Source organism: Cloeon dipterum, chromosome 2 (genome assembly GCF_949628265.1).
Source record: "Cloeon dipterum chromosome 2, ieCloDipt1.1, whole genome shotgun sequence".
Lineage (NCBI taxonomy): Eukaryota > Metazoa > Arthropoda > Insecta > Ephemeroptera > Baetidae > Cloeon > Cloeon dipterum.
Window position 1 is genome coordinate 19,975,282 of NC_088787.1, and position 26,034 is coordinate 20,001,315.

The 26,034-nt window shown below is 40.7% G+C and overlaps 2 protein-coding genes across 6 annotated transcripts in view; one reads left to right on the forward strand and one right to left on the reverse strand.

Annotated features, from left to right (window-relative positions):
• axo (axotactin) overlaps positions 1 to 6,073 on the forward strand; it is a 42,458-nt gene extending 36,385 nt beyond the window's left edge. For all 5 annotated transcript variants that reach the window (XM_065477552.1, XM_065477553.1, XM_065477554.1 and 2 more), the window contains 2 exons: positions 240 to 347; positions 4,456 to 6,073. In XM_065477552.1, coding sequence (XP_065333624.1) covers positions 240 to 347; positions 4,456 to 4,722 — 375 coding nt within the window. In that variant the 3' untranslated portion in view covers positions 4,723 to 6,073. The remainder of the gene's footprint in view (positions 1 to 239; positions 348 to 4,455) is intronic.
• Positions 6,074 to 7,398: 1,325 nt separating this feature from the next.
• Positions 7,399 to 26,034, reverse strand: part of LOC135935320 (uncharacterized) — a 122,985-nt gene continuing 104,349 nt past the window's right edge. Inside the window, exons 7-12 of the mRNA XM_065477565.1 lie at positions 20,848 to 20,871; positions 18,373 to 18,535; positions 17,587 to 17,796; positions 13,750 to 14,233; positions 13,334 to 13,435; positions 7,399 to 12,235 (exon numbers count right to left, since the gene is read on the reverse strand). Of these exons, the coding sequence (XP_065333637.1) occupies positions 11,539 to 12,235; positions 13,334 to 13,435; positions 13,750 to 14,233; positions 17,587 to 17,796; positions 18,373 to 18,535; positions 20,848 to 20,871 (1,680 nt within the window). The 3' untranslated portion in view covers positions 7,399 to 11,538. The remainder of the gene's footprint in view (positions 12,236 to 13,333; positions 13,436 to 13,749; positions 14,234 to 17,586; positions 17,797 to 18,372; positions 18,536 to 20,847; positions 20,872 to 26,034) is intronic.

Consider the following 26,034-nt stretch of genomic DNA (forward strand, 5'->3'; position numbering starts at 1 on the left):
GAGGTAATTTCTAAAAAAAATAATGCCAAATAGCTTCATATTTTAGCAATTTGTTTAGCAAAATATATAGCATTAAATTTGTGGATATTAAAAACGGGTTATGAAATAATTTTAACAAACAAAAATAAGCATTCCCAACAATGAATATAAAAATAAGACTGAGCTACTGTGCACGTAGAAACAAACAACGATATTTCAGTAACCACTATAATTAATAGTCATTTGGTGTGGAATTTCAGCCGAGCGATGAGGTGGCGGACGCGATGATCCAAAGCCTGGACCACCTGGACATGGAAGAGGGCGACGACGAAGTGACCGCCGAAGCCGACCGCTCGAGCGAAGAGCCGGTAAGTTCGAGTCTGGCCATGTTGGCTCCGCTCAGCTCGATTAGCGAGGTGACCCTGTACATGGGCAGCAGGCTGACCCTTAATAGCACAGACGATTAAGCCGGTGGTTGTTCTGTGGCAACAAAACTACACGCATACACACATTTAAAAAGAGAGAAAATAAATGCATATAAATACAGACAGCTTGAATGATGCAATCAGTCTAGTTGTGCGCGGAGGAAACGGAAAAATGCCCCTGTGTACTTTGGATGAGTCCACCATATCAAAAGTTGAGTGTACAAAATATGCAGAGGAGAAAACTAACAGTATTTTGTTTGATTTTTAACCGATTCTGGAACCAAGAAAGCGTAATTTTTCGTCCATTTTTCGAAATAGATTCATAGTTTGCGAGCCTTACGACACTAACACACGACTTGGATTCGAATTTTTTGTACTATAAGTGAGAGAGCTTACGAATAGGACAGATCTGAGAGGCACAAATTCGCCGTTGTCTATTTAGTTTCGAACGGAGATTTGAGCTTGCTTCTAGAGGACCAGATGAGAGAATTTCGTGGCATGCGAGAGTATTATAAAAACATAAACATAATATTTAAACTAGGTCTCTAACCTAACAGAAGTTAGTGTTTTTGCAATGATCTCCAACAGCAATTCTAAAATAATCAAATGCGCGCATAATTTTAACACGCCGGTGTCGACACGTGTAGCATGGTTGGGCCAAATTTAGTTCCTCTCTTTCTAAGGTTTTAAGGCAGCTCACCAGCATTTCGCGAGCAAATAAATCTAGCAAAATGAACCGCTTCGTAGTGGCAGATTTCACACAATCTCGCCGCTGATTTTAGACGCTTAGAACGTTTTAATGTGCAATTTGATCTGTAAATCAAATAAAATAAAATTCCAATTAACTCACATTTCAGCAACAAGTCTAGGATAAAATCCTCACTCGATTGTGATTTGAGAATAATTAAATTGTAAAAAAATATCAATTATAAATTGTCGCGGGGGAAAGATGAATATTTACATGGAACAAATGATCGCTGTGTTCTGCGTTGAGGCTCTTGATTAAAGTTCAAACGATAGCTAGGTTTTTTTAGGCGGACGAAATTTTAACCCATTTTCCGTTGAAAAGAAATTCATCCAAAGAGAGGAAGCAAATTTATTGTCTTTCACGTCTTTCATCAATGGCCTATTGTAAACATAGTTTTCGATTGAGTAATTGTATAAGATTATTGTGTTCAGATCCACGCATGCATGGTTACATTGTCAAATTAACGACGGAATTAGCAATTTGTGTCGGAAAGGACAGACAGACAAAAACGCATGATGTAATCTCGTTGATGTTGCTAAAAACCAAACGCGGAATAAGTGTGTGCTGTACATCAATAAGTGTATGTCTATCTCGCATCATCACATACATATAAACAGTATATATTTTGCATTTAGTCGAAAAGTGACTTTGCCGAGCGATGAAAACGTACACTGCTAAAAACACGTGCTTTGCTGGATTGATTTTTGGGTTAATTTGAATTGATCATATTTTTGTTTGCGTAAATGTGACTGTTAAGGTAGCATGCTGAAAATTCATTTGTTTACAGTGCCAATCAATTCCTGAGGGTCGAATAAGGTTAGGCAGCCGAATAATTTGGTCTACAATTCGACACTACGCGCCGAAAATCGGTGGAAACGTAAAAATTGATACTTAAGCGTAATTTGGTCTGAACCTAGCAAAGAGAGTGCCCCAAGAACAAGAATCTGAGAAGGGAGCAGTTCTCTCAATCTTAGCCCAGAGATATATGTCCCATCAGAGAATCTCAAGAGAACCTAGGTTCAGACCAAAAAACACCAAATTAACAGTTTTGTTTTTAATTTCCGTCGATTGTAGGCACGTCATGTCGAATCGTCGACCGATTTATTCGGCTGACTAGCCTAATTCGACTCTCAGGAATCGATCAGCACTGTTAAAAATTGAATTCCAGTTCTACTTCAAGCACGTCTTTGCAGCAGTGTATTCTACGGTGCCAACACTAAATATGACTATACTCGATATTTTGCTGTGTACTTAATTGGAAGGAGGAATGAACGCAGAAGAGGATAATTCATTGAGTGTATTGCCTTAAACCACACAAGCGACAGCCTCTCGTGCACCCATTCGCACGCGGGCAGCGCAGACATAAAATTTTGTCCCTTGATTTGTAAAAAGTATTTTACTATGATTGTACGTACACGTCATACATATTTGTGATTGATGCTGCTTCTTGTACTAACTCTAAATTTAAGTGACAGGATGACGCGATTGAATCATTGACTAATCACGAAACAGTAAAAATGTTCACTTGCGTACCCTGCTTTTCTCTTTGCGCTGGCCAAAGGGAAATCAAAAGAAAAAAAGTTAGAAACCGGATCGAGAGAGAAGTGTATTTTATGTTTCATGTAGAGATATTTACGATTAATAAAAGAAGACACAATGCTAAACAAAGCCTTACTTGTTTTATGGCGTCGTTTTTGTCCAGTTACTAACAAAAGATTCGGTCGAATCAGTGGCGTGGTTGAATTTCTTTCACCACTGATTCGACTCTTGCGGATTTCTCTGCTCTTTTAGTTTTGGAATGAAATTTAGACGAGACTCGCATCATTTGTTGTTTTGTACCCATTGGTGAGTAGCTTCTCATATATTTAATTAACGTCTCTCTGTCTATACACGCAAATTTTTCCTTTTTATTTGTAAATAATTCGTGATTTAAGTCCAGCATGTTTTTGTTTAGTTTCCTGGCAGCAGCTGATTTGTTTACTTTCGCCACGAAGTGACATTTTTACATTTGTGAAATTCAGAAACCTATGCTACGAAATGTGCTTGATTAGAACTCCGAAGGGGACAAAATTTTATTAACTATCTCACCTCCATTTCACGCGCCCATCATTGTGTTGCATGGACATGTATGTACAGATTTATAGTTTTAAGATTTTCTGTTTTGGGATCACGGCCATTTATTGTGTCTCTTTTATTTGTATGCATGCGAATTTCAAGCTCTTGTTTGTGTGTGACTCTTTTATTCTCCAACATTGTACAAAAAACATCAAGCGAATCGGAAAATGTACATTTTTAAAATATGATTTGGCGCTTTTTCTGTCGATTTTTGCCTGGCGTCTTTTTAACTTTGATTTTTGCATGACGTTTTCTTGTTTTTTGTGTAGGTTGCAAAAAAGGACCCGTAGAGATGACTTCCTTTGTAGCACGTTACTTTGCTTGCACACCTTAAAAGCCTCTTGTAATTAAAAGGTGAATATCGAGTTGCTTTTTATCTCTAAAAATTAGGGTTGGAAATTTCAGACGGTTATATTACAGTTTTTATTCGTTATATTGTTTTCCTTACTAGCGAATAAAATACCAATAATAATTTTAGGGGGTTGCAATTCTTTTTCATGTTTTTAGTTATTAAAATTGGGCTTCAAGGTCAAGTTCAGATGGATTCACTTGCATTATTTGAATCTTTTTTCGACAAAAACAAAATAAAGTATAAGAACATTTCTTTTTTCAAAGCTCTAATAGATTAAAAATTTACTAGAAATTATCTTTATTACATAAAATTTAAAAATTCAACTTCTCTCCAGTTTAAGAAAATAACTGTTAACAGACACCATCAATGAAAGAGAAAATTTGAATTGAAGCCAAATTTCCGTGAATATCGAATTGGAAAATAGCAAAATTGTTTAATTTTAAAACATTCAATGTAACCTTTCCTATTTCCAGAACTACAAGTTTTAATAAATTATTTTCATTAATCGATAATCATGCAAAAAAATTTCAAATTATATTAGAGATTTTAGTCGCAGAAATCGATGACATTGCAGACCATTTTTCGCGTTTTTGAGGTGTTTTAAGCGGTTATGGCTTAGAAGACCGTTTTGTATGGTTGAAAGAGGTTTTAAATTGCATGATTCGTTCTCTTTTAATATTAAAGGCAAAATCAGATAAATCAATTGTCTTAAATTCCCAACCCAAATTAAAAATTTCTGAAATTCATACAACGAAAAAGACTAACCTCAATCTTTTCCGCTAACACAGCGCCGCGGTGCGCGGTGCTAGTTTGTCTAACGTTGAGCCCGTTTGCAGACCTCCCCTGCCAGCACGATGGACCAACTGTCACCGCTGCCACCACCGCGCAAGCACCACGTCTGCAGGTACGCGGACGCCGAATCGATCGTGCTGCCGCCGCGGCCGCCGCGCTGGAAGCCCAAGCTGATGGCTGAGGTAACCGCCGCGCCCATATTCCTTAGCGAGAACCAACGGACTTTCGGCAATCCGGTCAGCTACCTCGGTGGGCCGCTCGTCAAAAATATGAAACGTGCCAGCAAGGAGAGTGTCTTGTCGCTAGACTAGAGAGTAGTATAAATAATTTAAATTGGAACAAGTTGGGCAAGAGATGAATCTCCTACTCTTCTGCGTGAGACTTTTCTTGAATGTATACAGGGGAGAGCACCTTTTAATTAGAAAATCCTCAATTTTTGTTACTGTTCTATATTGTGTTTGATAAAAAGTTACAATTTGTTAAAGAAATAGTTCCAGGTATTTTGGTCTGATCCACGCCTCCGTAGCTTTAAAGCCATATTTTTAACTCTCGTAATTTATTGAAAAAAATTTTACACTTAGGTAAAGATTTTATTTTTGGAATCTCCTAGGCAAGACGAATCTAATGATATGTGATTGTATTTCATTTGGAGAAGTTCATGGTCTGGGAAAATCGCAAGCAGAAATATAACGGCTTGTAGTAGAGTTTTCAATTTTCCAAGCTAGTATTAATAAAATATATGGCTTTATTTTGATTGTTTCATTTTAATGAGTTTATGTGCATTCAACTTGTAGAAAAATCCGAGTACATTATTAAAACGGCTTTACTAGATATTTAAGAATTATCCTTTACCAAATTTTCATATCTAAAGTCAAACTATGAAGTATGGTAGCATGCAAAAAATAAATATTTTCGGATTACTAGGTGCCCTCTTCATGTTACAAATTTTGAGATAATTCTTACGCTGCCTGATTTCGTAGTATTGCTGGATCACACTCTTGAGAAGTATAAATTAATATCTAGACCTACTCTGCTCCCTGCACGATGTATGAAATCGTTGCAATGCCAAAGAATGACTCTTTTGTATAGTCAACAGGCAGAGCCAAAGTAATACAATGCGTAAAAACGAGATTAAGAAACAACTGCCTATAGTTGGGTAGGGCCTAAAATTTAGAATATCATCTGTTGTTCGAGCTTTTGATCTGATTATTCAAGGCCAAACCACCGATTCATGACTGATACCCGAAATTTAGATTTTCTCTTGAGTTATCCAAGCAGAAGCAGCAGTTCAAATAGCTGTAAATGAGACAAAAAGTGCATTTTGTCCTGTAAATATATACATACTTAGTCTTGAGTGTGTTCAACAAAAGCAAGGGCGGTTGATTTTACCCAATTTTAATGAGCTGTAAATAATTTGGCAAATATTATTAGCAAAAAAGATGTATTTTTATTCACTCGGCGACCAACTGATGAAACGCACCAACGCTTATGTAGATCTACTTAAACAAAAGTGTTAAATATTTTTTAAAACGTACTTCCTGTTTCAGATTGTTTGAGAGTCTACTGAATTGTAAAATATATTTTTAAAGTTTAATGAGTATAGCGTGCCATGTAAAGCATATCGAGCAGAAAATAATAAAAAGTCTGCGTACTCCACCAACAGAGCGTGAGTTATTATTAATATTTGACCTGTCTCTCTCTTTGGTTAATAAATTAATAATTGGTCGTGGTGTCTCATTAAATCAAATTAATCAAGCGTGAGTTTGGGTTTGTTGTTATTGAAACGCACAGATTTTCCATTGAATATTATATTTATTATTATATGTTTATATAACTCTACTACACACAAAACAGCTGTCCACAAAATGAAAACAATGGGAATGAAAATTATATGCCATTTTGCGCGTTTGCCCGCAGCAGAGATGCGACTTTGTATGTGTACAAGTTAGTATTTTTCTTATTCTCTTCCTAAAATTCAGTTGGTCTCCTTTCTTGTAAAGTGTGTGGCTGTGTGTAAATGTGTTTGTTTGTGGTCTCTGGGCGTGCAAACGCAGTTTGCAGCATTATGAAAACGCGAGGAAATATCCATTTGTCATGACCTTGTTTTGGCATTTTTCGCAAATAACTCTTTTTACACGATATCATATTAATTTGTTTTCTGCATTTTTACACAATTTCTCTCTCAGTCGTATTTTTGACATTTTTTTCCTATCGTAATTTTTCTCGGTCGAACCATAGTAATAATATACTTGCGAGTGTTTAATATGAATCTTTGACATCATTTTCGCTTACCACCTAAAGAACATTTTTTTGCATTTCGATAATTTATACTTTTCGTCACATTTATGCAGCACTACAAAGAGTCACATATAGATCGATTCGTGTTTTTTTTTCTTTTGAAAACGCAAAAACTTAAAAAAGAGGCAATAGAGCAGTGCAGTGAAATATCAGCGCGAAGGAACAATGATTACAATAATAATGCGGAAAAAGAGTTTCCTCGAAAAATTTTTGGTACAATGTAGAAAGTTGGTTTCGAGTAAAAATAAAAATTTCTTTCTCTTAAATCCTCTAAAGTCCACTTTTAGACTAGAACTAAAGATTAATCACAGAGCAAAAACGAACATTAATCGATCGAGAAGTGTCGCGGAAAGAGAGACAAGATTAGCAATTAAATCGAGAGGCTGCACCCTACTGATAGGTTTGGTCGAAAACCCGCTCCTAACATATAGTCAATACGCCTGGAATACTCGTAAAAAGTCAGACATAATCAACAAATTCACACAGTCTTTTTTCGCGAAACAAGTAATTAATCATTAATTGTCTAAACAAAATAACAGTCGTCGCGTCAATGAGACCATTCGCGCAGCATCGTGTGTGTGTGTGTGTGTGTAAACAATAACTCAACAAATGGGCGTCGCGAAAAATTTGTAGATTTTTTTTCTCTACACCTGTCGCGGCTTTTATTTGTATAGCGTGCATTTCTCGCGGTTAGGAACTGCCGAAGGTGGCTTGACAATTGTGTATTTCCAGCGGATTTCGCGAAAGAAGAAATTTTTTCTCAGTTGGAAAAGAAACGGTTTTCACATTGCGAGGCCGTAAGTTCTAATTAATTTCTCAACCTCTGTGGTGAGACATTGTTAATTACAATCATGTCCTTAAAATAACGCGTGCGTTCACAATGAGCAATTAAAGGTTCTTTCTTCACTGTCTCTGTGATGTGGATTTGAGCAGAAAAAACAATCATTTTGTGGGCTAAGTCGACAACATTGAAACAATCATTGGAAGATGCATCGGAGAGAAACACTGGGAAAATCAGACTGGGCACAATAACTGTTCAAATCATTACTTCTTAGTCTGTATCGTAACATTCTATTGCGTGGTTCAAATTGGAAAATGGCACAATCCCAATTTTCAAGATGCCTGCTTTTCTGCACGAAGCCGCGAAAGAAGCCGCCGTTCTAATCGAATACTCCAATTTCATCGCGCAGGTTTGTATTTGCGGTTCTGTTTTCTTATCAGTAAAAAAAGCTTCAGATATTTTGGAGCGCTTTTTGGCGGCTGGGTGCAGAAAACCAGCGGTATTATTCAACACGTACACTTATTAGGATTGATTGAGAGCTGAATTAACTGTAACAAATATGTCTGCAACCCATATTTCTCAGCACAATATTGTACTTACAAGTTCAAATTGAGAGTGGAGGAAACGACAATAACTCGGCATCGACAACAATTATTATTCCCCAAAAGCTATATATTTTTATTTTTATTTTCGGAAATAATACTCGGCTTGAGTGTGTGATGTGAGGAGAGCGGAAAACGATAAATTCTCAATGGAATACAGCTTGCTTAATCGATACACGGTACTTATTCTCAATCTCTATTCTTTGATTCCTATTGCGTATGCGATAATTAGAAGTGAATGAAACCGGTTTTCCTGCTGTCGATTTATTTTTTTGCGGAAAAAGAGAAAGAGAGTGTTTTGTTTAAAGAGGAGAGCGTTGTACTATTTTTAAATATAGAATGTAAATGTATTTTAGCGTGTAATTAATCGATACGGATCCCTTTTCTCGGTTCGGTTGTGTGTGTTTGTGAAGTGAGTTTGTGTTAAAATTTTGCCTGCTTCGCGTCCCGGAAGTGTTTCTTTGTTTTTACTGCCTTAAGAGTGTGTGTACATAGTGTTGCGTGATATTATTAACATGAATTCCATAATAATGTGTATTATTGTTATTACTGTATCGTAGCGTTATGTAATAATAAGTAGTACATGTGTGTCTGCTGTGTAATAATTAATCATCGCGCTCAAACTTAATGGCTGCGTATTGAAATCGATTAAACGAACGAACGAACGAACGAACACCGTCCAAACTTAACGCTGCGTGTGTATGTACGTTTAACATTATCTGCGAAAACTTAAACCGGCGTGTGTAGATAATAATAATAATTAAATATATTCATAAACATCTTATATCGGTATATATAATAATCATAATAATGCGTAATAATATAAAATCAATGGATGACGTGTGTTAAAACTTACAAACGAAACCTGCATTTTATATCGTAAATGAATCAATCAAACGCACACATAAATAATCAAAACCAGGAAACTAAAATGAGAAAAGAAATGCACCTTAAGCGAAAAAGTACTAAGAAAGAAAACTGCGTGTGGTTAGTTAGTTAGTCGCGGTTACTTTAAAGAGAAATTAGAGTGTAGAAAAACTAAAACGATTGAATTGGCGCCTCACTCGAGCACCGGTCGGGCCACCTAGCTCCGCTGTGGCGCGGGGGGCCGTGTGGTGCTCGGGTCGGGGCTCCACTTGGCTTGTGCACGGGTATTAGCGCCTGGTAAGACTCTCCGCCGGCTCCGACCTTCGGCGAATTAACCTTACGCCTGGCTAATACTTGGTTTGATGTGTGTGGGGGGGCAGGCCCCGCGGGGCGACCCCCCTCGTCGGCATACTTGGTACTGTAACGAAAACTGCTGTTACGAGTGTGTGTGAGTGTGTGTGGGTGTGGAGTGTGTTTCTGCGTAAATCAACTGCCGGTTTTCCTTGTTAGTACTCGAAGGTTCGCCCACTCACGGGCTAAAACCGGATCAATTTATTTACCCCTTTTTTTTTTTTTTTTTGTGGAATACTACACATTATTCATTATCATGTGTGTGTCGCAGTTTTTCAGTGTTTGGATATAAGTCTTTTGTAGAGATCGACTTAATTAATCACGTTACTGCAGCAGTGCGTTTTTCTCTGTTTGTGAGTTGGTTGGTTGGTTAGTGTGCTTTTGCGTAACACTTGAACTCTGGTGGGTCTGTCTCTTGCTCAGTGATGTGGCGCCTATCGGTCGCCACTTTTGGTTAATTGGCGGCTCCTGCCGAGCCTAACAGAATTAAAGTCTGCGTATATTTTTTTCTTCATTTTTTTTTACATTTTTGTGTATGTGTACTGATTGCGCGGACGTCCCCTCTCGTTCGCGGAGGAGGACGTCTCTCCGGTTGGTGGGCCGCGGCCCGCCGAACCGGCCCGGAACTACTCAGTTCGCCCAACGCCTTTTGTGATGTAATTCCTGCTGCTTTGCAGAGTAGTTTCGGTCGTTCGGCGAGACGCGTGTGTGTTGTGTGTTTGTGTGTACTATTGTAATCTAGTTTGAGTGTGTGTGTCATCTTTTTTCAAGTGTGTCAGTTTTACTATTGCATTTGTGTAGTGTGTATTTACTGCTGTACATCAGAGAAATCAAGAGACATCAGAACGTCTGTAACGAAAGTGGAAAACGAAAATATCGAACCGTTCGAGCGAGTTTTTTTTTCTTGTGTGTGTTGTTTGTTGGATTATTATACTCTCGTTCTGGGTGGAAATCTGGCTTTTCTGTCCGTTTCAGACCCACGTCGCGTTTTCGGATTCCTTTCAGCAAATGCGTTAATTTTCGGTGCGAATTTCGTCGAAAAGGAATCTACGGCCGAACGTGTCTTTGGTGAGTGGTGGTGGCAAGAGCTTCGGAAAAGAGTTTCGTTTTTGTATTTTGTCGCGTGTGTGAGTTTCAAAAAATATTTCCCTTACATACTCGTCCCTATATATTGTTGTGTGTGTTGTGTGTGTGTGGTTTATCCTTCAACTGCTCATTTGTTTCATTTTTCGTCAGTAAAAATTATAAAAATCTGTTCGCCATTTTGTGTTATTATGTTAGTTAAAATATAGAAGTCATCTGGCGCGCTTTATACCTCTATTTGTCAGACTAATTTTCATCCGTAAAATCTACTACTTCAAATATTTAGTTATTATCTTCTTTCTCAAAGGAAACTTAAACAATCACAGAGAGAATTATTAGTATTCACCTTTTTGTCCTTGGTATTCTCAGTATGTAGTTCTTTTTTTAAATTAAATCAATCATCGCGCGTCATAATCGTGTCCGCCGCGTGAGTTGAGTGTTTGTCTCAAATAAACAATATAACAACGTAAAAGCATTTGAAATAAGAATTAAAATATAAGCATCTCTCGTCTCTCATACAGTTTGCAATAGAAGGATCTGATCTCTATATAAGTCAACGACATCTCGCACTCGCGTTCACCTCATTCGCTCATCCCCATATATATCACGCTACATGTGAATGCTAACCTCAAAATATGCACACGGCGCTGCTTATTAAATAATTTTCATCTGTGTTCAACAACAATTTTCGCAATTCACGCACACGGTTTAAAATAGCAGCAGTGTGTTGCAGGTTTTTAAGGTGCCGCCCGCCGAGTCAGGCCGGCCGCACCCGCGCCCTACCTCCTTCGAGAGTCGCAGGGCACACGAAAAGAGTTTGTTTTCTTTAAATAACTATGCTCGCACCCTGACCGCACTCAATCCACAGATTTACAATCTACCGGTTTAAACATGTACTTGTTCTCTTCTTCTCTTTCAACAACGATACAATAGTAAGTGTCCGCACACTGTCAAGTTTCCTATGCGTATATCCTGGCTGTGGATCATCCGTGTGTCCGTGTGGTGTGTCCTCGGGGCTCTACTCGTGTCCGCCTATTTCGACAGTCTAAACAGTTCCCGACTCGTTAATCAGCAGAGTTGGGCGTGTTGGAGGAACTGTTGAGAATGTAGGCGAGTGCCAGGTCGAGCATCGCTCCGTCGATTCCTCAGTTACCCTGCTGCATGGTTTGCTGCATGGTCTGTTGCATGGTCTGCTGCATCGTCTGCTGGGCCAGCGAGAAGCCGAGGGCACGTGGGTCGCCGCCGTGCAGCCGCAACGCCTGCTCCAGCCGCTGCTCCTGCAGCCGCAGCGCCTCGGTCAGTTCGGCGGCCGCCTGGTGGGCCGCCGATTGGTTCATCATGCTGCTGGCTGACTGCTGGCCGCCGTTTACCACCACGCCGTTGCTCATCATGCCGTTGACCACGTTGCTGATCGTAGATGTCGCCACTGACAGCCGGCTCTCGTTCTGCGCGGCGGCCGCCTGGCTCACGGCCATCCGTAGGGCCGCCTCGGCCTGCGACCGCAGTAGCGCCTCCGCCTGCATCCGCATGGCCGCCTCCTGCTGTGCGCTCAGCTCGTTCGGCCGCAGCCCGTTCATGTCCGAGCCACCGTTGGCCGCCGACATGCGCATCGCTGCCGCCACAGCCGCCGCCGCCTGGTTCGCCTGGTCGGCCGTCTGCGGACCGGCCATTCGACTGGCCGCCGCGGCCGCGATCGCCGTCACCGCCGCCACCGACGTCGGGCTGACCAACTGTTGCCCGCAGTCGGCCCCGTGATGGTTCGCCGCCGCCAGCTGACCCAGGTGGTGCCCAAGGTGGCCCAGGTGGTTGTTCATGCTCATGTTGCTCGGCGTCACCGCGTTTCTGAAAAGTAACAACCTTTTAGGCGGTTTGCATTAATATTCAGAGCTGAGTATTTGCCGTGCCAGTCAGCATTTCTCGACAGGGTGGAAAATACCCTCATATTTTGGAAAAAATCAAAGATTCGAAATGCTCAAATAGTTTGACGGGCTGGTTTTCACACCTTTCTAAAGGTTTTACGGATGGAATATCTACGTTTCAATCAAAGATCTCGGTGCGGGGAGGCAAAAAGATGGCCACATTGGGCCCAAGCTCCTCTGCGGTCACTCGGGCCCCATATGCTATCCGATTGGCGGTAATATTCAGATCCGGTGAGTACATAGCCCACGGGATGTGCGTGAGCAGAGGTAGAAGTAAAAATAAACATTTTTACCGATATTTTAAAATCTGAATTCGGTTTACTTCAAGTTTTATCTTGAAGTTTTTGCAACTAATTTATATTTCAATCTGATATCTTAATTGCTCATGATTTGGTTAAAATTGACCGCACAAGAAAATGAGAAACCAGTTTTGAAAAGTTCAAAGTTGTTATTTAATTTGTTCGTCCCAAACGTTTTAGAAACCAGAATTTCAGTCTGTACCAATTTCTAAATTGCAAAATAAAAATCAGACATTTTTCCTAATTCCCCTCTTTGTGGTTCTTAAATCAATTAGATCGCTAATGTTTAAGGGGTCCAACTCTCTCCTATTGAAAGGGTACAAAAATAGAAAAAATGACAGTTATTTGATTCTAGTTATTTGCATAAACATTTCGTTTCAAAGGTTATAGGTTATTTTATAACTTGAACTCATGACCAGTGTTTCTCATGAGCGCTTTTTTAGCTCTTGTGTTTTCCATAACAAAATGCGCGCAATTCAGATCAATATAAAAGTATTTCTCCTTTAAATCGGTGTGCGTATGGCCTCATTTGGTAAAGACCTGGGTTATGTAAAGTATTTGAAGTGCATATATTTTTTTTTGCATTTTCCAGTGGAAATTGCTAGTTATGCTCTAAAAAGCCCGGCTTTGGGAATCTCAAGGTGGCTGCCAATTTTTTGCTGGTCAAAACCGAGTAAAATAAAATGGGGAAATAAATTTTGATTTTTTCTAAAGTTGCTTACATTTTAGCGGTTAATTTCTCGTTCCAAGCTCTATTTCCAAGCAATAAATCCGTAGAATCAATTTCTGGGCTCAGTCTCGCTCGTTTGATGGCTTCCTCATATCTAGCAATTTGCAAGCAGAAAAGAATATTGTTTAAAATTTTGCCTGTGATTTACTCAATACAGAAATAACCAAAATTCGCAAAACACAAACTGAAGCTAAATCCACAACAACTAGTGTTTGATCCTGGGTTTTATCGACTTCCATGCGCATTAGTTAAATTAATGTGTCAAAACAGCTTAAAATAAAAATAAAAGAGTGGTGCCATTTACAAAAAAACAGTTGCACGTGCCATTTTTAAAATGCCTTGCCGACGAAAACAGATCAAGTAAATCAACTACCACTCTATCAGCAGAGACAAAAAAAAGAGACTCACCGCATGATGACGTCAGAATTAACGCTGCCGACGCCGTTGTTCTGCTGCTGTTGTTGTTGCTGCTGTTGCTGTTGTTGTTGTTGTTGTTGCTGCTGCTGCTGCTGGCTCGTGTTGTTGTTGCTCAGGTTGTTGTTGTTATTGTTGTTGACGACGGCGCTTACGGCAGCTGCAGTCAGGTCGGATGCTGAGGCGGGCCGCTCCATCTTGCAAATGTCGGAGGGTTGCATTTGCATGTTAAGCGGCGAGCTCATGCGGCCTGAGCTGCTCTCCGAGTTGGCCGACGGGCTGGCGCAGCCCATTGAAGGCCCGGCCGCCGCGTTTGCCTGGTTCAGGGCCTGGTTGGTCGAGGCGGCCAGCGTCGCGGCCGCCGCCACAAGCAGCGTTTCACGCTCGCGCCGCTCCGCCGCCGCGCGGCTCAGCACGTACTGCGCGGCGAACTGGTGCTTCGGGTCCATCCGCATGTGCTCCATGTGGCTCAGCAGGCCTGCAATAGACAGAGAACAATAAAAAATAAGTTTTGGCAGGGATTAAATGGAAAGCAAATGTTTTTTTTTTCAAAATTTCTCATTAAATGGTTCTATAATGGCTTCTTCCATAGATAAATAATATGAATATGGAATAATAATTACAGTTGCAAAATTTTTAAAAAGAAAATAATCTCTCGCTTGATTACTGTTAATGTTTGCTAAATGGTATTTCCCCTTTCAATATCGAATTAAGCTATACGCAGAATGTCACCATTCGCAATTTTTAGCTCAATAATATTTAGAAATTAGCAAAAACTCCAGCTGCAAATTATTTGGAAAAGAAAGAAAATCTATTATTTATTTCTTTCTTCTAAACAGCATTGAAGAGAGAATGGAATTTTGGATATTGTGTTTAGAATGAGGACAAACGAGATATTTTTTTCTTTAAAACTCATTCATGGCAGTCAATCTTTAAAAAGAGTTCAAAATATACCTTTTTCAATAAGATTTGGCAATAGCTACACGCCCATAAGAAAAACTAATAAGGAATATAGGCGTCTCATAAGTGACTTGAAAAAAATGTCACATGCTTTCGTCTACAGTCGAGCTCACTGTTTTGACCTTGCAGGCCTCATATCAGTGTATGATTAACACCCTAAGACCGAAAAATTCATAGCGCAGTATTAGCTGCATGGAAATCGGACTGGACGGCCACAGAAAACGTCCAGCTGCACTTATTTAAGCATTTAGAAAAATTACTTATAGCCTTATTTAAATTTATTATTAATAGTATTTTTAGATTTGATTTTATTGAAAGAACAAATTTTTAATTTTTTAGATTAAATTTTTACTTCAATAATATTTTGATATTTTTTTAATTGCATTTTTGTGATTTCGCTAGCAATTTATAAACATTCGTAGCCAAAATGTTTAATTTTTTTTGCCTGAATTATTTTGCTTAAATAAATATTCATGGTCTACCATCACAAAGTGTTATTAATAAATTAGAAATTAAATTAACGATTGGTTAAAATTAATAATGAAAATGTAGCAAAGTTTCCTATTCTATATATATAGCTTTCCTATATACAGAGTCCAAAACAACAACTTCCGCTAGGTAACACAGCCTTAGCGTTGTGAGAACGATGAAATTGAATAGTTAAAATAAATCATGTCAGTTTGTTCAAGTATCATAAAATTTTGTTACGAAATTCCCAACGAAAATGTTCCAGTTGCCATTTATTTTAATATTTTGTGAATTCTGTTAATGAGTAATTATGTATACTAAACTTTTATTTTTAAGTTTGATTAATTTTGTCAGGATTGTTCACGTTTTTAGCACGTCAATGTGGGGGAGGCAGTGCGTATTTCAAAACTTGAAACTGATTCTGAATTGTTCCTGGGATTCCAGTAGGACAGGAAAATTTTTCTCGGATATTGAATTCCTGGCAATTGATATTGTTTACAATTCTCATTTTTTTTTGCCATTGAAATAATTGTTTTTCAACTCTAATTTTTCAAACTTATTTTTAAATCTGATTTGAGCTAAAAAGAAGAATTTTTAAGATCCGGGAATTTTGTATGTGGAAGGGGACAAAGAACTGGACAACTCAGAAAAACGTTTCCCAGTGCCGGAGAGGACAGGAATGAATAGCAAATTTCGTCTTGGAGGCACATTTATTGATATTTTTTCTATCAAGCTGTGCCGGAAAAATTTGGCGTGTTAATTTGCTGTCCTAAGCATGCTACAAAAAAGGGATTGCCTGTCCTAACTCACTGGAAACAATGACATTTATTTGAAATTCATCAAACAAACGAAAAATGATCCAAAAGATCAAAGGACCGCACGAGTTGGGCAAATGAAACCAAATGAAATGATTGATTTTGTTGTAGAAAAATGTCGGTGGGTGATATTGTATAAACAATTGGTGCGCTTGGCAACTGTCACACGCACTACTTTCCAAATTTGAGCGCATTTCCCCGGAGGGTGGCAGTGGCTCTCTGGCTGCACAATGGCCTCGTCCGTCTCTGCCGCTGCCGCCGCACCATCATTGTTTGGAATACAAATGATTTTAAAATCGTGAGCGCCGCGCGCGCTGTCATTATGTTTTATTGCTCGTATGCATATTCAAACTGGCGGCTGAGCGAGCATTTTTGCCGCGCGCGAAAAAACGGCCTATTGGCGGTCGCACATAATGATGATATATCTCCGGCGATCATAAATATTGATGGTGCTCTCTCGCTCTCGCTGCCTGCCTCGCGCGCTTTATTATTGTGGGCCGCACAACAGGAAGCAAAGGCTCCTCCCTCGCCGCGCGCGTGCAGTCTCCGCCCTTGTTTGCCACCCGACACACAACATACACACACATGCGAAACTAACTCACTCACCGGTGACCATTGGCCAATGGTGAAAAACGGGCAAAAACGCCTACGCCCCCCTATAAATGCCCAAACTTCACCCAAAAGAAAAAAAAATAAAAAAAATAAAAATTGCATATTTTTTCCAGATTAATCGGACCGCAATATATTTTATTATTATATGTTTTAAATTTTTATCAAATTCATCGCAATCTTTAATTTAACTCTTATTGGTCATTAATTTAAAAGTTAATTGTTTGATTCGCTGACGTATAAGGTTTGATCAATTAAATTAAAATATAAATTTTGAATGAATCGTAAGCTGTAAGTTTTTTGTTCCAATATAAATGATTCCTTGATACGCTTATTTAATCTAATATATTATCTTTTAAAACATTACACTAGATACAATGAAAATTTATTTTCTGGCAAAATATTAAAAATTAAATCAACCTGCAAAAAATGTCAAGCGCTCTTCTTGTTAGTTTTGATAGTAAAAACAGCTAAAGATATCGCAAAGAATACTTTCTAATTTTTCATTTTTAAATTAAAAAAATCTTTTTTTTAAATGAGATAATTCAGATAATTCAAGGCTTGCGATTTAGTTACGTGCAGTGAGATGTTTTATCCCAATTTCCCTAAATGAAGTTTTAAAAAATTGACTTGTATTTACCAGATTATCATATACAATATTATATATATGCAACCGCAAAAATTTTTTATTGAAATAGTTGACTTTAGCTGTATCCTAGGAAAAAATTAAAACTCTTCAAGTCGTTACATTTTTATAAAGAAATAACGTAAAGTTTATAAAATTCCGACAACTTTTCAATGAAATACGGCAGTTTGATTTTTCTTAAAAATGGATTTTAAAATTACACAGGCGTAATTTAATTTTTAAATAGATCTCATTGCCCTAACACAAAGAAAGCCCTTAAATTCTTCACCAATTACAAGTTAAAAATCCTCATCAGATAATTTTATCAACCTAATTTTTTGGTTTTGCACTTGCCTGACTCATGGGTGAAGACAGCCTGGCAGACGCTGCAGGGCCACATGCGGAGCGAGGTGGACAGCTGGGCCGTCTCAGGGTGGCAGGCGAGGTGCTTGCGCAGGCTGCCCTCGTTGACGTAGTGCTTTCCGCACACGGGACATGGGTGGTTGGCCGTCCGCCTCTTGGCTAAGTACGTGTCCACGGGGGGAACGGATGGAACAGGGGGAACAGAAAACATAGAGCTGGTCAATGCCTACTGCCAAATCCGACCACCGAAAGCGATTGTGGGAAGCCCAAAGCATTGTGTATGCGTTCCGAGTGCCGATTTAATTTTTTTCTTTTTCGGCCACACAGACCAAGAAAAAACAACAACCGAACAGGTCGGCGCTCGGACCGATCGCCTGGGGAGGAGAGGGTATGCAGCCCGCGCGACATTCGAGACCGGCCGGTTGCCTGACTCGAGCCAAAACTTATTTTTGAAATCATACAAAATTAGAAACTATTTTAGATTTAGTGTTCCACGCGTAATGCGTTTAATAAAGCAATAATGATATAAAAAATGAAGATGTATTGCTAATTTTTGTTTTAAATTAACATTTTCGTTCAACAATGAGGAAAAATGTAAATAATTTATTTTTTAAATTAATATCAAAACAAAAACTGATGCTAATAATTTAAGTTTAGAAATACTTCAGAATAAATTCTAAGTTTTTAGTTAGTAAAATATTTAGCTGCAAATTTGATTTGTTAGTAGCAAGAAGCATTAAAAATGTGCGCCATAAAGGCGGTGGTTAAGCAACTTACTTGCAATTCCGGAGGCGTTGGGGTCCTTGTGGGTAGTCTTCATGTGCTCCATGAGGGCTTCAGCGCCGAGGAACACCTTGTGGCACACGGGGCAGCTGGTAGCGTTGGGTCCGCCGAGCAGGGCCGCGTGCTGCTGCAATACAGGATCACGCAGCTGAAGCTCCTGCTCTCGATCGTCAAGCAGGCACAAGCACCACGGGCAAAGCGTAGCAGGAGAACAGGAAAAGAAGACAAAAGACTCGTGTCAGCTCAATTTCATGGTTAATTCTCTTCGCGGAAAAGCACACAACACACAAAAAGCAGTCGCATGCAGAAGAGCCACGACGGCATTTTTTGCGGCTCGTTTTGGCATCATCATGGTCGTTGCAAAAAATTGTAATGCGTTTTCAGAGATTGGAGCTGCAGATTAATTGATTTTTTCTTTTTAGCTGAAAATACCTATTGGTATTTCTTTATTTAAATTTCACTGGACATATTTTTGGATTTTAATTAAAAATAAAAAATTGCTTTTTTAACATTTTCGGTAGATTTAAGCAATATAGACTGCTTTAAAATATTCAGCTGCTTGTAAATCTTGCTTTCTTAATTTTAAAATTTCCAGAAGGATTACGAAAACAAATCAGTCCAATTTCTGAGCTTTGTAGCCCTAATTTAAATTCAGCCTATCGGATAAATTGCAACCTCGACCATAGATCCATTAAAAGGAGCCTCAAACAGCCAATTTTCCCCGTTTTCAATTATTTATTTTGAAGCAGACCCGCGGAAGTCTGCGGCGAGTTTCCTCCGGAAGAATAAAGTGCATGCCGATTCTGGCCACGCGCAGAATAAACGTGTGCAGTCGTTTCAATTCGTTTCGCGCAAAATTATCGATTCGTTCGCATCTGAACACACACACACACTACACTCTGGTCGGTGGCTCTCTCACTCTCTCGTTAAAATTGCCCTCTTTTCACCATTGGCGCGCCACCCGGCGCAAAAAGCGGGAACGACTAGCGCAAAAAAGCGTTACGCCGGGCGGGAAAAAGGGTGCGGAAGAAAGTTAGTTCGGGCTGGAACCAAAAGAGAGAGCGCGCATGCAGGCGCGGCAAAAAAGGGGTGAAAAAGTGCGCGGCTAGGTGGATTCGAGCGGCGGGGTAATGATATTAAAGCGGCGGCGCTGCGCTCTCTTTCGCCGCTTTTATAAAAGCACACGGGGGCTGCTGCTGCGAGTGTCACGCCAGCCACTCCTCTTTTTCCCCTCTACTTTCATCCCCCGGCTCGGTGGAAGCTCTCGAAAAGCGGCAGCCCTCTAGCTGCAGTTTTATCTACTATTTCCAGCTTATTTTTTGCGCGAGCCCTTTTTAAATTTGAAAAAGGGAGCGAAACGCTGGCGCCGCGACCGACTGAGCACGCGCGCCGCGCCGCCCCCGTGTGCCTTTCATTCTCTCTTTCCTCATCATCATCACCATATTATAAATGTTTGCTTATTTTTTTTGTATACAAATATATATGCTCTCTCGTACCGAGACAGCATCTTTATTGATTTTTGCGTCGCCTTCTCTCTGTGTCTTACTCCACAAACAATCGCCTGTCGATTTTTATTGCACTCGACGCTCCAAAAGACAAGAGTTCAAAGCACAAAAAGAAATAAAAACGCTGTCTCCGTCCGTTGACTGTGGGGGTTGGGGCCAGGGTTGAGTGTGTGTTTCTTTTTTAATCTCTTTATTGTTCAAATCTTTGTGTGTTTGCGTGGGGGCACATATACATTTTATTTCTTCCAGAGGTTCAAAGAAAAGCAGGCACTAAAGAAAGCGTTGCTCAACTAAAAGCGCAGCATGCACTCACAACAGAAAGTGTGCAAAATAAAATCAGAAATAGCCTGGCGTTGGCTGCTAATGCAAAAATGGCGGCGCTCGCGCGGATGTGTGTTTAGAAAGATGAGTGAGAGTAAGAAGGCTGCTCTCGCTCTCTCTCTGTCGCGACCTTGCTTGCGCGCATCTAAAAGCATCCGCAGGAAAGCAAATAAGCACCGCTCGTTGCAAGCCAAAAATGCAGCGCGGCGCACAAGCGGGTAAAAATAATTCTCAAAGCCCGCTGCATCATCGCGCTCGCGAGAGAAAGTATTTGGTGCAGCGAACGCCAGAAATAAAAATGGCACAGCTCAAGCTCCACGTGCGGTTTTGCAATGCACAACACACACACGCCGAGCGTTAGTCGAGTCTGCTATAACTATAAACTACAACCTCGTGAAAACCAGAAGGAAGGAAGGAAAAAGAAAGCAAGAGGATTCAACAAAAACTACTTCTTGCAAGATGTTCGTTCGTCTAATTCGCACGCAATAAATTATTGATAAATTTCACATCATCTCGGAAGAATTAGCTTTTCCTGTTCTCCACAAACAATATATATATCAAAGGCGACAAAGGATAAAGAAAAATATGCAGAGATACACAAGCTTGCAGTAGAAATGTAATAAAGTTGGTTGTTGAACAATACCTCATGAGTCATTCTTCCGAAATACTGCACATCCGGATTTGAAAACAAAACGAAAATAGGCGATTAGAATGTGGTTTAGTCATCATCATTATCATAATCATATTTCTTACTGACTAATAAAAAATGTTAGTATATCCATAAACCAATAAAGTGTTAACCTCCACCAGAGTGTCATAAAATATTCGCCAGCACTGCAACCGACTCTTATGTTTGGAAAGCCTCAAAAATTTCATCTGTGTATGTGTGTGTGTGTGCCGCTGCACAGCACACAGGCGGTCGCGCGCGCGGCGGACCTGTTGAAGCAGCGCTGCTCTGCTCTCTCTGTAATACGCTCTCTGCTTTAGCAGCGTGTTCATCCCTGCGAGTGTATGTACAGAAGCCTTCCACCCCCTTATATTGTCACCCTCAAACTGCTCGGCAAATACCGCGCGCCTTTATCGCGCTGCAACCCTCTCCAAGCTGCGGTGCGGCAAGAAAGCAGTCTTGTACGCGCCTGATTATTGCATTAAACGCTGGGCTAAACGGCCTTATTACGCACGCCGGGTATATAGGTCAAGACCCACATCGCCTCTCGCTAGTTTAGGGGCGGAAATTGACTATATAATTCATGGGTTCGGTGCACTTATAATTACCGCAGACGAAGGGGACTTAACGAGATGCATCTTTAGTTTTCTTTTCCGATTTCAACATCGTCCATGGGGATCAATCTTGTTAACGCACGTTACTCAACTTGTTGGTCACGTTGCTCCCCGTTTTTTGTTGGTCTAAACTAAAAATCTTAAAATAGGATTTTTAAACTCACACCGTTTTGTGATTGGGTGTAGAGTTTGTTTAAACAGCACTTTCTTTAGTTTAAATATTCGATCAAATTATATTAATTTTCGACTTTTCATCACACTGTGCGCGAGTGAATGGAATGATTCTTTCTCATTTCCGAGGTGGGAGACCGGCATCTTCATTCCGACTTGATTAAAAGCAATCCGCCAGCACGATCATGGCGGTGCGATTCGAATTGGAAAGCATCAATCATGGGGGACAGAAAAATCGCGTCACGTGAGAGATGGATCGAGTCACCCCCGGCCGGGCCATTGTCGGTGCGGGCGCACGTGGGGTGCTTACGTGAGAACATCAAGGGTGGAATGAAGGCGGGGGGAATGGAAAAAAATGCGCTATTGATAGGGCGTTTGCAGCGCGGCAGGGAGGAGCGAAAAGAAAAAAATAAGAAGAAAGAAAGCGGCTGCTGGCTGGCTGGGGGGAAGATGAGGAGGATTTTTTTCCTCGGCCGCGCGCACGGCTGAGAGAAACCCGCCTTCCGTGGCGTCACGTGACGCCCTCCACCCCCTTTTCGATCTAATAATTTTTATGCCCGGCATCGGTAAACTTTATTTTTAAAAAAGGAAGACGTAGCAGACAAAATATAACAGAAAACCGGAGAAAAACACGCGCCGAGTAGAGTGCCGCGCGCTCCCCTCGGGAGCTATCGCGCAGCAGCCCCCTTTCCAACTTATTCAGCCACTTGCTCCCAAACGCCTTTTTAAATTTTCTCTCTGCCCTTGCCCCGGAACAACTGTGGTTGTATACTGATTATTTCTCACAAGGAGTTGCCTTAATTTTAACAGCTGCAAAATTTTCATCATTTTTAGAACCGGTTTTATATCGCATTACAAACCGAAAGCTGGAGTAATTCTATTTTTAATCAATTCTCCTATTTAGTTATTGGCAAATTGCCTATTCCTGATATCGATTTTGAATTGTACTGAAATATCCGTCCCAATGCGGAGAGAGAGAGAGAGGATTTTTTTCCCGTCATCCACTTGAAGCGTACAAAAGAGAGAGGCGGAGGGCAATTTTAATTATAAATCATGGCGCGTAATCCGGTGGCATTTATGAAAATACATATCAGAGCACCGCATAATCTGGCGTATAATTATTTTATTATGGGTACGCCCGCGGATAATCTTAAATTTGCCCCGGCGCGGCAGAGAGTATTTTTCAACGCGCACGCTAATTAATTGTTTCAGAATCGCACACACCTGCCCGCCTCGCGCAAATATTATATTATTCCGTGGATTAACAAATTGTGCGTTTAAATTGATCCTTTTCCATTCTGCAGCTCATTTTATTACTCTCGGCTGCTGCTGTTTAAATAAATTTGTTGATTTTAGCACCGCGCGCCACTCGCGAGCCATATATACGACCACCGCAGGTTTATTATACAGCGTGCTCGCACGGTTTTCGACGCCGGTGTTTAGTGCTGAGCCAACAGTACACTCCTTTTGTCTATTATCAGCGCGCGTCTGAACAAATAATCACCCAAGTGCCGTAGCCGTGATCTCAATCCCTAATCGATCTAGCATACATATAAAACTTTAAAATTAATTTTCTTGTCTGCACACCTACGCAGAAAACCACCGTCTTTTTCAAGTAAAATATTTTTGACGTCTCCTGTAAATTTTTTTTAAAGAATAGCATTTAAATTTATTTCTCTTTATGAGTTCACTATTCAACACTGCATCTTTTTGATCTCCTTTTTTAGAAAAGGGTAACGTAATCGACAACCGCGTAGCGAATCCGTGCAAGTTCCACTCTCGAGATTTTATTCCCATTATGCAATTAACGCGGAGGAGTCTGAAACACCCCCGAAAACCACCCCTTGGCGCGCGGGCCACACACGGCGGTGGCGGCTCGGCATCCCCCTGCTTTTCTGCTCCAGTTTTCCTTTTTATATATTCCACGCGCGCGGAGCATCAAGTATAATGTAGAAAAATATAATCACCGACCGACCGGCCGCGACCGACTCTCTCTCCCCATCAGATAAAGCGCAGGGAATCATCATCTCAACCCTTTTCTGGCTGCACGCGAGCAAGCAAGCGAGCGAGAGAGATGACGCATCGCACCCCATCTCGGAATTGTAAAAAAGAGGCGAATGATAGCGAAAATTGCCGTCTTATGTGCCGAGCGGGCGACTCATTTGCACCCCTTTGCCTCGGCAATTTCTGCGCGCGCTGTGCAGTGCTGTGTGTGCGTGGACCGAGGCCATAAAATTTTATGTTTCGAATGAATTCTTAATTATTACAAGGCCTCGTAAAAAACTTGTTATACATTATTGATGGCTTTTCCCTCGGCGCGCGCGTGAGGCGAAATTTGTAAAGTTTGCCCGCAGAAAAATGAGCTGCTGATGACAATTTTACGATTTCTCGACCGAACGATGGGGCACTTGCTTCCCTCTCCCGCACAATTTTTCGATGCCTTGCTATTTATTTTACGTGACCGAACTGTCTAACCAGCGCAGAGATGGAAAAATGTAAAGGGGTTTCCAGAATTCAAATGCAGCGCAGGGCCGTCGCGCGCACTCTTGAGGCATTTCACGAGCCAACGCACACGCCGAGCGTTGCCAAAATTGGCAGAAAAATCGCGGCCATAACACTCTTGGGGATGCATCGACTCGCCAAAATCCAGCTATTTTTGTATTTAGCGCAAAGTGTGTGCGGCGCAGTTTTAGCTAGACACAGTGGCAGCCGCTGGGACTTGCGAAATAATGTGTGCAGAAAACAACAAATTGCAAAAGCTAATTTCATTAATCATGTCCCTCGGCGCGATCGCAAATAAACTCATGCACACGCAAATTTGGGCCATTTTGGTGTCTGTGCAACGGGTTACGTAACCTCAAAGAAAATTTTCCACTGGTCGAGTTAATATGCAAATTGCTCAACAGATTATTGTGTGCTATGAAACCGATTAAAAAATTAATTTCGCACATTTTTAAACATTTTCTTATTTAATTTTAGCTTCAATAATCTGGTTCGCCCACTTCTTGAGATAAACTGCAGACTTGACGAGAGTGTTTTAAATATTTTAACAGCAGCCGATGCGAGGACGGCATGTTTTTGGTTGGTTTTGCCTTCTTTTGGCGCTCATCTCGGTAATTTCCCGGTGGGCGAGCGATAAATCAAGCCGGAAAATGCGGAAAGGAAAGGGGTGCTCAGAAGATAGCGCGCTGGCACACACTTTGCGGCCGAGGTTTCAATCAAATTATCGCCAGGGATTAAGCAGCTGAGCGGCGGTGAATTAGCGATAATAGCATCGCAAGCGCGAGCGCCCGTCTTAAAAGAGCCAGCGCAGAGATGCAGATGCGCCACACTCTCTTTTTTCCTCCCTCGCACTTTTCCAGCAGCGAGAGCGCCACGGAGAACGAACCCCGCCGTGCGCGCCGTTGCTTTTTTCTTGCGCGAGAGCCAAGATTTATGCTCGCCGGGAGAGAAAAATCTAGCATCCGCCAGATAAATAATTGTCTCCTGTGGCACGCTCCACTTAAGGTTGTCATTTTTTGCCGCCGCACCGACGCCGAGGAAAAATGTCCATGCAACGCAAAGTTTCGGTGAGACGGAAAAAAGCGAGAGCATCTGCCACCCGCTGATCAGATAAAAGTGAAATTGCTCCGAGACCGACAAGAAGAGTTGCAGAGTAAAAATTTTGGCTCACAGTCGCCAAGGATTTTTTATGCATGATAATTTCAACAAAATACTGTGGATTGAACGGGAAAAGGATTTTAAAAAATTAATGTTATAATTTTTCAAATTACCAGAATGAGCAGAAAAATTGAAAAGATCGAAAGAGAAAATTAAAAATAAAAATTAATGCTCATTTCGCCTATTGCTTAAGGTGATTGCTCCTAATTTTCGAAGTAAGCTGTAAAAAATATAGCTAGCGCGATTGTCATTAAAAAATTAATTCTGAAATGCTCAAGACGTTTTATTTGAATTTGTTACACTCGTTTGGTTTTGCTTTGAAACGTGTCAAAGCCATTATGTATTTTTTGTAGTTGTCAATCAGATGAAAATGTAATGAAAGAATATTAGCCGAGCTGCATTAGCGCGTATAGAGGCTGAAAAAGGCGAGCTCATCGTGTCCATCGGGGCGAAATTACCATATATACGCTTGGCGGCGGCGGACAAAAAACGCGCTCGCGAGAGCAGCTGCTGAACGGCGGCGGCGCGGCCGCTGCGATCTCTGACTAGGCAATAACAAACCCGAAATTATTATTCATTCTCGCCCACACAACACTTTTATTTCTCGGTGCAATTATTCAGCCGTTGCTGCTGTTGCTGCTGCTGGCGGAAGGGTTACGCGCAAGATGTTGCGCTGGCTAACAAAAAAGCAGCAGTCTTTTCCTGTTATTATATGTAT